Below are 12,833 nucleotides of genomic sequence, written 5' to 3' on the forward strand. Positions count from 1 at the left end.
TAATAGTACATTTTATTTAACCCCAAATATCATTTCAACATGTAATTAATATAAAACTATTAATAAGATACTTCACTTTTTGTTCTAAGCCTTCAAAACGGTCGTGCATCGTATACTCACCGCATGCCAGTCGTATTTCAAGTGCTCACTGGAAACAGCGGCTAACCAACTGCAGCCGATGTTCTAGAAGTTCCATGATGGGATTTCTACAACTAACCTGGAGTTTAGTGACAAAGTGTTGGCATTTGGGTCTTAAAAGATAGGGGGTATAATTACGTTGCCTCTAGGGAGACAGGACAGCGGATTATAGCTGTTGGGAAGAAACACTTGGCCTCTCGACTCTAAGCTGAGGTGGCCCAGGATAACCAGACCAATGACACAGTGAGACGATGTCAGCTTCACCTCTCAATGCAGCCAACAAAGCTAACTGGAGAACGTATCTGATGTAGACCACAAAACGATCAGGTGTGAACACACTATTGTCGTTTCGGGCCTTCCATAAAGAATGCTAACTGTCATGAATACAGCTAGTCTCCAGCACTGGCACTGTAGTAGAACTGAAAGCACAGAAAAATGCGATTCGGGAGAGAAAATGAAGAACCGAGTAGTAAGGGCAAAAAGCTTCAAAACCAGAGTGAATGTTTACAGTGATTAAAACAATCTAAGTACTTTTTCAGTCATCTCTGTGTAACAGAGCTGCATGCTAGCCAGCAATAGCTGAAGAAGTCACCCAAGGGTAATCAGAAGCCATAATCCTAAGTTCAACCCTTGGGAGGCTCTTCGGTATTTAAACCCCACTTTCCAAGTGACCAAATCAACATTTCCAAGATAAAAATGATAAAAACCTTTGGTGATAAAACTTCAGAGGCGAGTGTTTTTAACAAAAAATTTATTACCAAAATACAATATTAAAGTCAATACATGACAAACTCCTGTAAAGCAAAATAAATTATTCTAACATTGTACAGTATTTCCAAAGGTAGTTAAAGAAGCACTATAGACCTTGCTTCACTGTTTGTTGAACAGATGAACTGTTCTACCATGAACACGATCCTAGAGTTTTAGGCTTTAAGGCATGCAGCTCGATGTGCAGGATAATTTTACAAAATGCAAATCATCCTATTTTAATAAGATACAGTGTCAGAATTAACTGTAGTCTTTACATGTCAGTGTTCCAGAAATTTTTAGACTTTGGCTATAGAAGCAATGCCATAGTGTTACACAATACTTATTTCTTAAAAAAATACATGTATTCATGTCCATGAATATCAAACTCAAATTTCTATTAAATATATTTTATAGAATATTACTTAGAGCACCTTGCTGTACAATAAAAAAAGATTAAATAAGTGTCTATGAAAACTAAAAATATAATAAGTCTCGATAGAGAAGCCTGCTTGTCTTTGTCAAGCCAAGTACATTGTGGGAAGATACAATGTAAACATGGGTGCCCACCATCTGCTTTGTGAGAAAAGACAGAGAAAATAATAATGAAGCCACCAACAGCTACCTCGAATAGGATGAGAGGATCTAGAACAAAAGCTTCTGCCAGCGTCGTTGCAACGCACTGGCTGGACACAGAACTAACGTCTAGGGATCCACTGGAATACAGGCATGGGACTGTTAGAACGCTGGGGACACCAACCACATTCTGGACTAGTAGTGAGTGAGAGAAAACGTTGACCCTTGGAAAGTATTACTTGTGATGATCAGAACGCAATGCACCGTCTTCCGCCCTCCCCGCCTTTGCCTTATCCAGTCAGTTTCTTTTAAAAACTAGTTTTACTATCAAATCTTACAACTGTTAGGTGTTCAGAGTGGGAAACAAATACTGTGATCTTTATATGGCAAAAGATCTAGTACCACTAGATAGTTGTTCCTATGAAGGGAGTCCCTGATGATTATTCTAATACCTATCTCTTTTACAATTAACATTGCATACTCAGCCTTCATTATTACTTTTAGAAACACTCAATTGTTCTTGGTGGAGACACTGTTAACTTCAAGCTCGCCACAAAATGGTCACAGGAAGGTACAGAACACCCATGGCATATGGTTCTTCCCAAAGCCCCACAGAAAGCTTTTGAGGGCATTTTAGGCCAGAGTCAGATGAACGTTGAAAGGTTTGGAACTTTTGGGTGAATTTTTTCCCACGAGCTAGGGAAATTTTAAATTCATGATTCCAAATGGAAAATTTAAGTAACAATCAACGGAAATGGGTTAGGGAACTGAAGGTTATTTAAAAACTCACTATGAATGCTTTTGGGATTTTTTTTTTTTTTTTTTTTTTGGTTATTAGTATTTTCCAAATGATTACATGAAATGAAAACCAAGGAACCTTTATAAAACAAAATTCTGCTAATAAGGGTTAATTTTCAGAATGAGCGGTAAGAATGGAACCATTTATTTACTTAAACGTGAAATGAAATAGAATTGTCTTTTAATTCTGAAAACAGGAGAAAATGAACATAAATCCACATGCAGTGAATTGGGGTAATATATATAATTGGTATATATAAATTCATTTTATGTTTTTAAAAACCACCTATCAGAAACGGATTAACTCTCATAAATAAAGCTACCTAAATCAAACAGCTGGCAATTACAACCGATTCTGTTTGTTTAAATATCATCATCAAAATAAGATGTAGAAAAAACTGAACAATGTTTCAAGATGGCCTGGCCCCACGTAATAGTTCCTGATGCTATCTTGAAAATATTAATTCATTCAGTCCACACCTGGACTTGGGGAAGGGAATTCTTTCCTAAAATGTGTCTACAGAGTAATCAATGTCTTCTAAACTTATCAGACTCACAGCCTCAGCTCTAGAACATGTTAGAGATCAAGTTCAGAAAGAGCACCATGAAGATAGTGCACTGCTCGGTGCACCAGCCTTTGACTTGTACGCAGAATTTACTTCAACAAAACAACACAAAGATAAATGATCAGTACTACAGAAGCAAAACCAAAACCACCCCCGTTCTCTTCACTTTGAAATACATTATAATACAAAATGTGTAATTAATGAGAAGATTACATGTATTTGATGGCGAGTTTTAATGCAAAAGCACTTGTAGTTGGTTGTCCATATGTCCTATTGCACACTAACAAAACGGAACATCCTAGATAGGAGAAACCCTGTAGACTTGCGCCAAATCGCCTGTTATTAAAAGTTTTATAAACAACCTGAATGTTTACTATAGTTTAGCCACATTTGATTATACCTTTTATGCTAAGTATAACTAGATTAATAAACTCCAGGCAGTAAAATCTCAATAGCAGTACTCATTTTAAGGGGCCTCTGAATTTCACCTCTTGTCCCTCAAATGATTTTTATTTAAGAGTTCCAAAGATTTCCGAGGTCTGATGATCAAATGCCAATCTTCACACTTGGCTGCTTGAATAGACCTTTGAGATGAGACACTTGGTCTAGTTCAGAAGAGAGGGTCAGCCTGTGCAACTACGGAGAAAAGTGCGGTGTTCCGTCAAACCTGGAAAGGGCCTCTGGGAAGGGTGCTGTGCTAAATGAGTCCCCGTTTTCACACACCTTGCGATTTGGTTTGAGGCTGGTGGGAATTCACCTATTTTCTCCTTTGCCCACAAGACATTCACTGTAAATTTAAGACAACAATTTACTTCTTAAATGCCTATTTACAATCTAGATTTGGATTCAGAGGTCTCTTTCTGTTTTAGGGAGAAATATATCCTAGATTGAGTATATGATTCATTCCTATCGATTTGGGAAAAGATTTGGGTAGATCATTTCACAGCCCTCTGGTGATCTTTTCCTTGTTGACTCTGCTGGTCACAGTGAAAAGCCCTCAGAGAGCTGCCTCCCGCCCCTCACGAGAGGCCCGGCCCTCCACAGCTGGCATGTCCGAGTTCACAACAAAGAGAACTAAGCTCTGCTTAAGATGTGACACCTTTGGAACAAGAAGTTTTAGAAGTTCCGGAAAAGCTGTTTCTTAACTCTTTTGTTTGCATTTCTACACTACATTAAGCTTTGAATAATAAATACACCCACCACTAAGAAGAGGTGACAGGGCAAACACAGGGTTACATTTTTGCTTCCTCCTCAACCTACCTCCCCTCACTCACGATACTTGAATAGCATTCCCACTTATCCATTTGGAATTCTTTTTATTACACTGCAAATTTGATTCCAAAGTCATATCTGTCTTTTCTTCAAAACAAACAAACAAACAAACAAACAAACAAAACCCCCACACCAACTATTTCTTCTGTGTCTAGTAAGTTATTTGATAGCGCAAAGGTGAACCTGTGGTTTAAAGGGTTTCTCTTCTACCGTGTCCCTCTTCAAGGAGTTATTCAATCTAATTTGTGTTTAGAGTTGTGTTGTGGTCCTTACTTAGGATGATGTTTACAATCTCACCCTCATGCTCTTTCATATGATCCAAGAGATTTTCTTTGCTGGTAGATTCAAAACCGCAAATACAACAACAGAAGAGTAAAACACAATACTCCATGCCAGGAGGGGCCAAACTGGAGTTTTTTTCTAAACCGTATGAGGTATTACTCGTAGGGCTCAGTTTCTCGTTGTCGTTGGAACCTACAACTTCGCCGGGGGCCTGGGAAATCAGCTCTGAGGCTGACACCAAGTTTTCAGAACTTCCAGTGACAGGATCGGCTCGATCGGCTCTGTCCTCACTGCTGTTTAAGAGCATCTTTCCAGGGGATCTCCCCAGAACTCTTAAAAACAAAAACAGAACACACCACACCTTGAGTTGGTTATCATGTAAGCCTGGCAGATTCAACCCTCACTTTGGTTTACATACAGCAACAAGGGAAGGGACAGGATAAATACCTGCCGCTCTGTGAAATGGCATCATTGATAGCCTTGTTTACTTGTTCGTAGTTGTAATTCTGGTCACTTGCATGCTTCCACATGTGAGACTTCAAAGAAGGAGGATGGCTGCACACGTACCCACACAGAGAACATCTGAAAGACACGAGTAAGTCAGAACCATCCCCAGCATCAGTTAAAGACAATTAAGGAATTCCTTCCCTGAAGCCTTATGAGACATGGTATTTCACTAAACCTAAGATGTTACTGATTGTAAGTGACAGATTGATTTCAGAGGCTAACGTGTCCTAGAACAGATATCCTAGAATTGATAAAATTAGGGATTTTATATTGTAAAAAAATTATTAGAATCATGACAAACATCCTAGATTACTTTGGCTATTACAGTATTTGGAAAGATTTCTAATATACTAACATACAAAATCTTTGCTCTAAATTATTTAACCACACACAGAAAGAAAAATACACAAAATCGATACTCTCTATACCACTCTATTTCTCAAGAAAGCAAAAAGGAATTAGATAATTTTAACAAGAACTCTGCTTGTTTACAGATCCACACAAAATGGAAGTAGTAGTCCTGAAAAGCATCAACAATTTAAGTTTCATAAATAAAATGGATAATTAATCATCTTAAAAACGTTTTCCATTCAAAATAACATTTTGTTCCCACATAATTGGCTACACTTGGTAAAATCTGAACTGAATGAAACATTTAAAAACAAGTAAAAAAAGGAACAGACTCTCTTTCTGAATAGACTCTTCCAGAACGCTTGTAGGTTTATGCCCCCTTTCTCCGGCACCCAGTTCCCCATCTTAGTAACATCTTGCATCAGTGTGGAGTATTTGATACAAATGGTGAACCAATATGGGAACATCATCCATCATTAACAAGTCTACAGTTTACACTAGGGTTCACTGTTTGTGTTACACGGTTCTCTGTGTTCTGACAAGTGCATAATGTCACGTATCCACCATGATAAATCATGAAGAGTAATTTCTCTGCTTGAAATAGCCTCGGTGCTCTGCGTGTTCACTCCTCCCAATCCCTGAATCCCTGGCAACTACTGATTCTTTGCCTCTTCCAGAATGTCCCACAGATGGAATCATACAGTATGTAGTTTTTCTAGACCGGTTTCTCTCATTTAACCATACACATTTAAAGTTCCTCATCTCTTTTCATGGCCCAATAGCTCTTTTCTTATCGCCAAGTAAAACCCCACTGTCAAGATGTACCACAATTTGTTTATCCATTCACCTACTGAAGGATATCTTGGCTGCTTCCCCATTTTGGCAATTACGAATAAAGTTGCTATAAATATATACATGCAGGTTTTTGTCTGGATAGGAGTTTTCATCTTTTGGGTAAATACCTAGGAGCAGAACTGCTGAATTGTATGATAAAATTATATTTATCTTTTTGGACAACTGCAAATGTTTTTAAAGATTTTATTTTTAAGTAATCTCTACACCCAACTCGGGGCTTGAACTCACGACTCTGAGATCAAGAGTCTCAAGCTCTAATGAATGAGCAAGCCAGGTGCCCTGTAAATACCTAAGTAGAAGCCTAACAAATCAGGCAACTTACTTGAACCCTTCACAGTAAGAGACACGGTCACTGATGATGAGGCACAAAGAAAATAAAAAGCACAATAGGGAATAAATAGGACAACTAAATACGGCAAGAACTAAATTCTTCCTCTAACCCACCTTCCGCTTTACGGTGGGTTCAGCAGTGTTATCTTTTAATACAGGTCCTGAGACATCAGATCCAAGGCCAGGGAAGGGCCTTTTACCTCAGCAAACACCAAGCTACTTAAGGGCAATAAATGTGCATTTCTTAGAAGAATTTCCATAAGCTCAAACATAAAGAAGATATACGATTTTCATTAATACGCAGGCAAATGCATCACACCCATAAGCCTGGAAGATGAGTAAGTCTGATCATGCCATTTCTGTACCGGTGTGAAGAAGGGGAAACGCACAGACGGCGTGCAGAGTACAAAGTCCGGAGAGCAACCTGGTAGCATCTGTTAAGGCTGAAGAGGCACACACCTGTGACCCTGGATCTAGGCGGCTATGTGTTCACAAGGACACGTATGCAAGAAGCATCACTGTAGCCATGAACATTAAAAAAACAAAGACAAATTGGGGCGCCTGGGTGGCGCAGTCGGTTAAGCGTCCGACTTCAGCCAGGTCACGATCTCGCGGTCCGTGAGTTCGAGCCCCGCGTCAGGCTCTGGGCTGATGGCTCGGAGCCTGGAGCCTGCTTCCGATTCTGTGTCTCCCTCTCTCTCTGCCCCTCCCCCATTCATGCTCTGTCTCTCTCTGTCCCAAAAATAAATTAAAAAAAAAAAAAAAAAAAAAGTTGGAAAAAAATAAAAAAACAAAGACAAAAAAGGATGCAACTCACAACCACTGTTTTTCCACAGCACAGCGGACATAAAATGGTTTATTTTCATATAATGGAAAATTATGCTGTGCTGAAAATAAAGGAACTGGATGTATACTTATTACCATGAATTGATGTCGATAATGGTCAGTGAGAAGAAAAAGTTAAAAAAAAGATTTCTTTGGTGTATCATTTAAATAAACGGTTAAAACATCAAACCAGTATATATTATTAATACATACACACACGTGTAAACACACACACATAATAAAGTTTTAAAAACACGGTAGGAAATGATATATATTAGCATCAGCACAACAGGAAGGAAGGGCAGAACAAGTTTTAGCTGTCCCTGTTTCATTTCTTCAAAATGTGGTAAAATGTTTGAAATGTTTTATTACTGGAAATATTTTTAAGACCGTTATCCCATTCTCTTCAAGACTTTGTAGCCTGGGGGCGCCTGGGTGGCGCAGTCGGTTGAGTGTCCGACTTTGGCTCAGGTCACGATCTCGCGGTGAGTTCGAGCCCCACGTCGGGCTCTGTGCGGACAGCTCAGAGCCTGGAGCCTGCTTCAGATTCCGTGTCTCCCTCTCTCTCTCTTGCCCCTCCCCCCGCTCACGCTCTGTCTCTCTCTGTCAAAAATAAATAAACGTTAAAAAATTTTTTTTTTTTTTTTAAAGAAAGTAGAGACTGCCCTGCACCACAGTGGCCTGGCACTCAGGTCTACACTGAGCGAGTAGGAGTGAACAGTCAAGGCCAACAGATGCCCATTCGTTCCTTCCCCCTCAGTACTTTCACCAAGTACAGTGCCTTCACACATGTCAAACACCTACGTGGTAACTGATAATACGAACACCTTTATATTTATATTAAAGAAAGGAGAAATATAAACTCTTGACTCTTCAGATTACTTTGCATTCAGGATCTGCCCTGAAACCTCACTGGAAAACTCTGTACCCAGAATGAACCACACAATGCTGCACATCAAGCGTCCTCTGAATGGAAAGTCAGGCTTATGCAATGAGAATTTCATACTTCTGAGAAAAATGGGTCAAAACACAAATGTCAGAAATTGCAAATTTATCCCACGGAACATCTGCATTATTACTCAAAACTTTTCAAAGTAAGAGTAAATTGTTCAATTAAATAATTATCTTTTTTTTTTTAAAGCAAACTAACTTCAGAATAGCTTTAGAGTTTTATAAAAAAGTTGAGTTTCTCCTATTATTAAAATCTTTTATTGCTAAGGTATATCTATCATAAGCAAGGAGCCAAAGTTGATACGTTATTATTAACTAAAGTCCATACTTTATTCAGGTTTCCTTAGTTTTGTCCTTCAATTCTAGTCATCACATAACCTTAGGATCTTCTAGACTTTAACGTTTCTCTGACTTTCTTTGTTTTTAATGACTTGACAGATTTGAAGAATACTGGCCAGGTATTTTGCAGAATGTCCCTCAATTTGGGTATGTCTGAGGTTTTTCTCATGTTTAGACTAGGGTAATGGGCTCCTGGGAGGAAGACCCCAGAGGTATAGTGCCACCCTCGAGCCTCGGCACAGAATACCGTTGCAACATGACTTAGCACTATTGATGCTGACCTTGAGATGAGTTTCTCCACAGGAAAGTTACACTTTCTTATCCCCTCTTCCCACACTGTATATACTTTGGAAGAAAGTTACCACCTACCGACAGTAGAGTTATCTATATAAATCACTGGGAATTCTGCACAGAGATTTCCTCTATTCTCACCCATTTATTATTCAATCATTAATGTCAGTATGGACTCCTGGTTATGTATTTTACACTTTCGGATATAATTTAATACTACATTATTTATCTTATTGCTGAGGTTACTGAGGGCTCCTCCAGGTCCCATGTCCTGCTGACATACTCCCATCTTTTGTTTGTCAAGCACTTTCCTTACTTTCTGGCACCGTAAGATGTTCCAGGTTCACTTATTTACCTAGAGATCAATCATTTCTCTAAGCCATTTCTCTTGTTACTTTTATTAGTATTAGAAACCAAGATTTAGGTGCTGAATGAATTGCTTTATTTCTATAAATAATTTAGTTTCTGGATTTCAAAAATTCACTGTAGGAAATTAGAAATCTACAAAGAAAACAAAAATCACCTATAACCTACTAGATGTAACCAATATTATCATTTTGATGTTTATTTCCCAGTCTTTTTTTTTTAATGTTTACTTATTTTGAGAGAGAGGGAGAGCGAGAGAGGGAGAGAGAGAGGAAGGACACACACGTAGGGGAGGGGCAGAGAGAAAAGGGAGAGAATCCCAAGGAGGTTCCATGCTATCTACCAACATAGAGCCTGACACGGTTCTCGATCTCACGAACTGTAAGATCATGGCCTGAGCCGAAATCAGAAGTTGGACGTTTAACTGACCGAGCCAACCAGGTGCCCCTTTCCCAGTCTTAAAATGCATATATTTATAAAACTGTGATCATGCAAGTTGACTGTTTTGTTAACATTCCCCGATGTAACTTAAATTTTCTATGATAAAATATTTTACAGCTGCCCACAATTCTATTCCTGGAAGCAACTGGTGACATTCAATCCACAATTCCCTATCATTTTATGCAAAAAATATATAATTCTAAAAATGACAATCAGGAACTTCTGGTTTCCGGTTTAGCATATAAAACTGGAAATTGCCACTCAATCCTAACAAGTAAAACACTGAACACACTGAAAAGTCAACAACCCATCTTAGATCTGTAAGAAAACTGAGGTTACAGGACACACCCCTGCACCCCAAACTGGAAAGACCTTTTACTCCTAAAGGAAGTAGGGCCGGAACAGGGCCACCTGAACAGTAATTGATGATTTGCTGGCAGCTAAGTGTAGACAATTAGGGGAAGTAAACATGTGAAGGGAGGGGCACCTGGGTGCTGGCTCAGCTGGTTGAGCATCCAACTCTTGATTTTGGCTCAGGTCACGATCCCAGGATTGTGGGATCGAGCCCTGTGTTGGGCTCCACGCTGAGCATGGAACCTGCCTTAGAGTCTCATTCTCCCTCTCATTGTCTCTCTTTCTCCCTCCCTCTCCCTCCCCCTCTGCCACTCTCCCCTGCTCTAAATTAAAAAAATAAAAATAAAAAAAATGTGAAGGGATGCAATCATACAGGATCCTCCACACTTTTCTGAGTTTATCTCCTATAGTTCTACCAAATTCTTACTGAATGTTGGAGAAAAATCCAGGTAGAGGGATAAAACTACCACTTTGAAATATGCTACAGGATTCTGTCTTTAACAAGGTCTACCCCTAGGACAAACATTTAACCAGAGCCTAACCTGCTGGAGTTTATTGGAGCCTCACCGACCTGAAGAAAAGGAAATGCCCGATTCCAGCCCATTCCAGCTGTCTTGTCTCACCAAAGGGATGGGGGACTCAGTAGCACACGTAAAGTTCAGTCTAGAGGCACAGACTCACTAAAACGCTGAGACCTACTAATCACAGGACAGTAGACTATTTGCTCTCCCCTCACAGGTTACTCACTACTAAAGTGCTATTCACAGCAGTGCCTTTTACCTAATGCATCATGCCTGGCTATCTAGAAAAAATTACAAGATACATTAAAAGGTAAAAACCAAACTTTAAAGAGAGACAGCAAGCATCAGAACAGACTCACATATGGTAGGATATTGGAATGATCAGATTGGTGATATAAAACAACTAAGATTAATATGCAAAGAGTGCTAATGAATAAAACACACAGTGTACAATAACAGATGGGTAATGAAAACAGAGATAGAAAGTCTAACAAAGAACCAAAAAAAATGCGAGAGATAAAAAATATGTAACAGAAATGAAGAGTGCCTTTAATGGTCCTATTAGTAGACTGGACTTGACTGAAGAAAGAATTTCTGAGCTTGACGGTATCTCCATAGAAATCTCCAAAACTGGAAAGCAAACAGAAAAAAGACTGGAATACAAAATTTACAACCCAAAGGGGCATAACATATATGTAACAGGAAGAAGAAAAGAGAAGGAACAGAAGAAATATTTGAAAGAACAATTACTGGAAATTTCCCCAAATTAATGTCAGATACCAAACTACAGGTCCTGTGAAGCCCAGAAAACACCAAGCAGAATAAACGGCAGAAAAACTACACCTAGACATATCATTTTTGAACTACAAAAAATAGAAGAAAAAGAAAAAAATCCTGAAAGAAGCCAGAGGGGGAAATACTTTAGATAATGGAGCAAAGAGAAGAATTACATCTGACTTCTCAGAAACCAGGCAAGCAAGGAAGAGTAAAATATTTCAAGTATGAAGGGAAAAAAAAAAAAAAAAAAACCAACCTAGAATCTGCAGATTCTAGCCAGTAAAACTATTCTTCTAAAGTAAAGCAGAAATAAAGACTTTTTCAGACACACAAACAACCTGAAACAATTTATTGCCAGTAGAAATGTTAGAAGTACCTTAGAAAGAAAAATGATATAGGTCAGAAACCTGGATATACATAAAGAAAGAGCATCAGAGAAGGCATGAGAAGATGAAAAAAGAAAAACTTGCTTCTTATGCTTAACTGATCTAAGGAATACAAGTTGTTTAAAATAACAGCAACAATGTATCTGATTACTGATTACGTATGCTCATGTATGTGTACACACACACACTTATGTTTAAATGAAATTAACGGCAGAAATGATACAAGGGATGGTAGAGAAAAATTAGGATTATTTTAATATAAGGTACTTGTACTACCCATGAAGCTGGTATAATGTTATTTGAATGTGGATCTGAACTAGTTGTAAATGTACATTCCAAACTCTAGGGAAACCACCAAGAAAAGAAATGTAACTGATCCGCTGAGAAAGGAAAGAAAATGAAATCATGTAACACGCTCAATTAAAACCACAAAAGGCAGAAAAAGAGCAGAAGAGAAAAACAGGAGCAAAGAATGAGGGAAAGAAATAGAAAATAGTATCAAATATGGTAGATACAAATTCAACTGTATCAATAATAATTCTGAATGTCAGTAGTCTTACAACGCCAATTAAAAGACAGAAGTTGAAGTGGATTAAAAACAAGAACTACATGCTATCTATAAGAAACTCATTTTAAATATAAATACACATAGAGATGAAAAGTAGATGGATGGAGATACATATACCACACTAATATTAATCAAAAGAAAGCAAGAGTAGCTATATTAATTTTAGACTAGGCAGACTTCAGAGTATGGAAAGTGATCAAGGAAAAAGAGGGCCATTACATAATGATAAATGGGTCAATTCTCCAAGATAGATGATACTTAACATGAATGTGTCAAACAACAAAGGATAAAACTATATGAGGCATAAATAAACTGACAGAACTGCAAGGAGAAACAGATGAATCCATTATTGTAGTTGGAGACTTAAACACCTCTCTATCATGAATAGATCCAGCAGACAACACTGAACTCAAGACCACCATCAATTAGCTGGGTATAACTGACAACTGTAGACTACTTCACCCAACAACAGAACACACATGGAATGTTCACGAAGAAATACTGTATTTTGGGCTATAACACAGCTGAACAAATTTAACAGAAGAAAAACCATGCTATGTCTGTTCTCAAATCACAATGGAATTAAGGTAGA

At 38.3% G+C, this 12,833-nt stretch overlaps 1 protein-coding gene across 3 annotated transcripts in view; it reads right to left on the minus strand.

Annotated features, from left to right (window-relative positions):
* Positions 1-872: 872 nt before the first annotated feature.
* Positions 873-12,833, minus strand: part of ZNF507 (zinc finger protein 507) — a 46,929-nt gene continuing 34,968 nt past the window's right edge. For all 3 annotated transcript variants that reach the window (XM_058707304.1, XM_058707305.1, XM_058707306.1), the window contains 2 exons: positions 4,827-4,961; positions 873-4,711 (listed from right to left, as the gene is read on the minus strand). In XM_058707304.1, the coding sequence (XP_058563287.1) occupies positions 4,336-4,711; positions 4,827-4,961 (511 nt within the window). In that variant the 3' untranslated portion in view covers positions 873-4,335. The remainder of the gene's footprint in view (positions 4,712-4,826; positions 4,962-12,833) is intronic.

Source organism: Neofelis nebulosa, chromosome 17 (genome assembly GCF_028018385.1).
Source record: "Neofelis nebulosa isolate mNeoNeb1 chromosome 17, mNeoNeb1.pri, whole genome shotgun sequence".
NCBI lineage: Eukaryota > Metazoa > Chordata > Mammalia > Carnivora > Felidae > Neofelis > Neofelis nebulosa.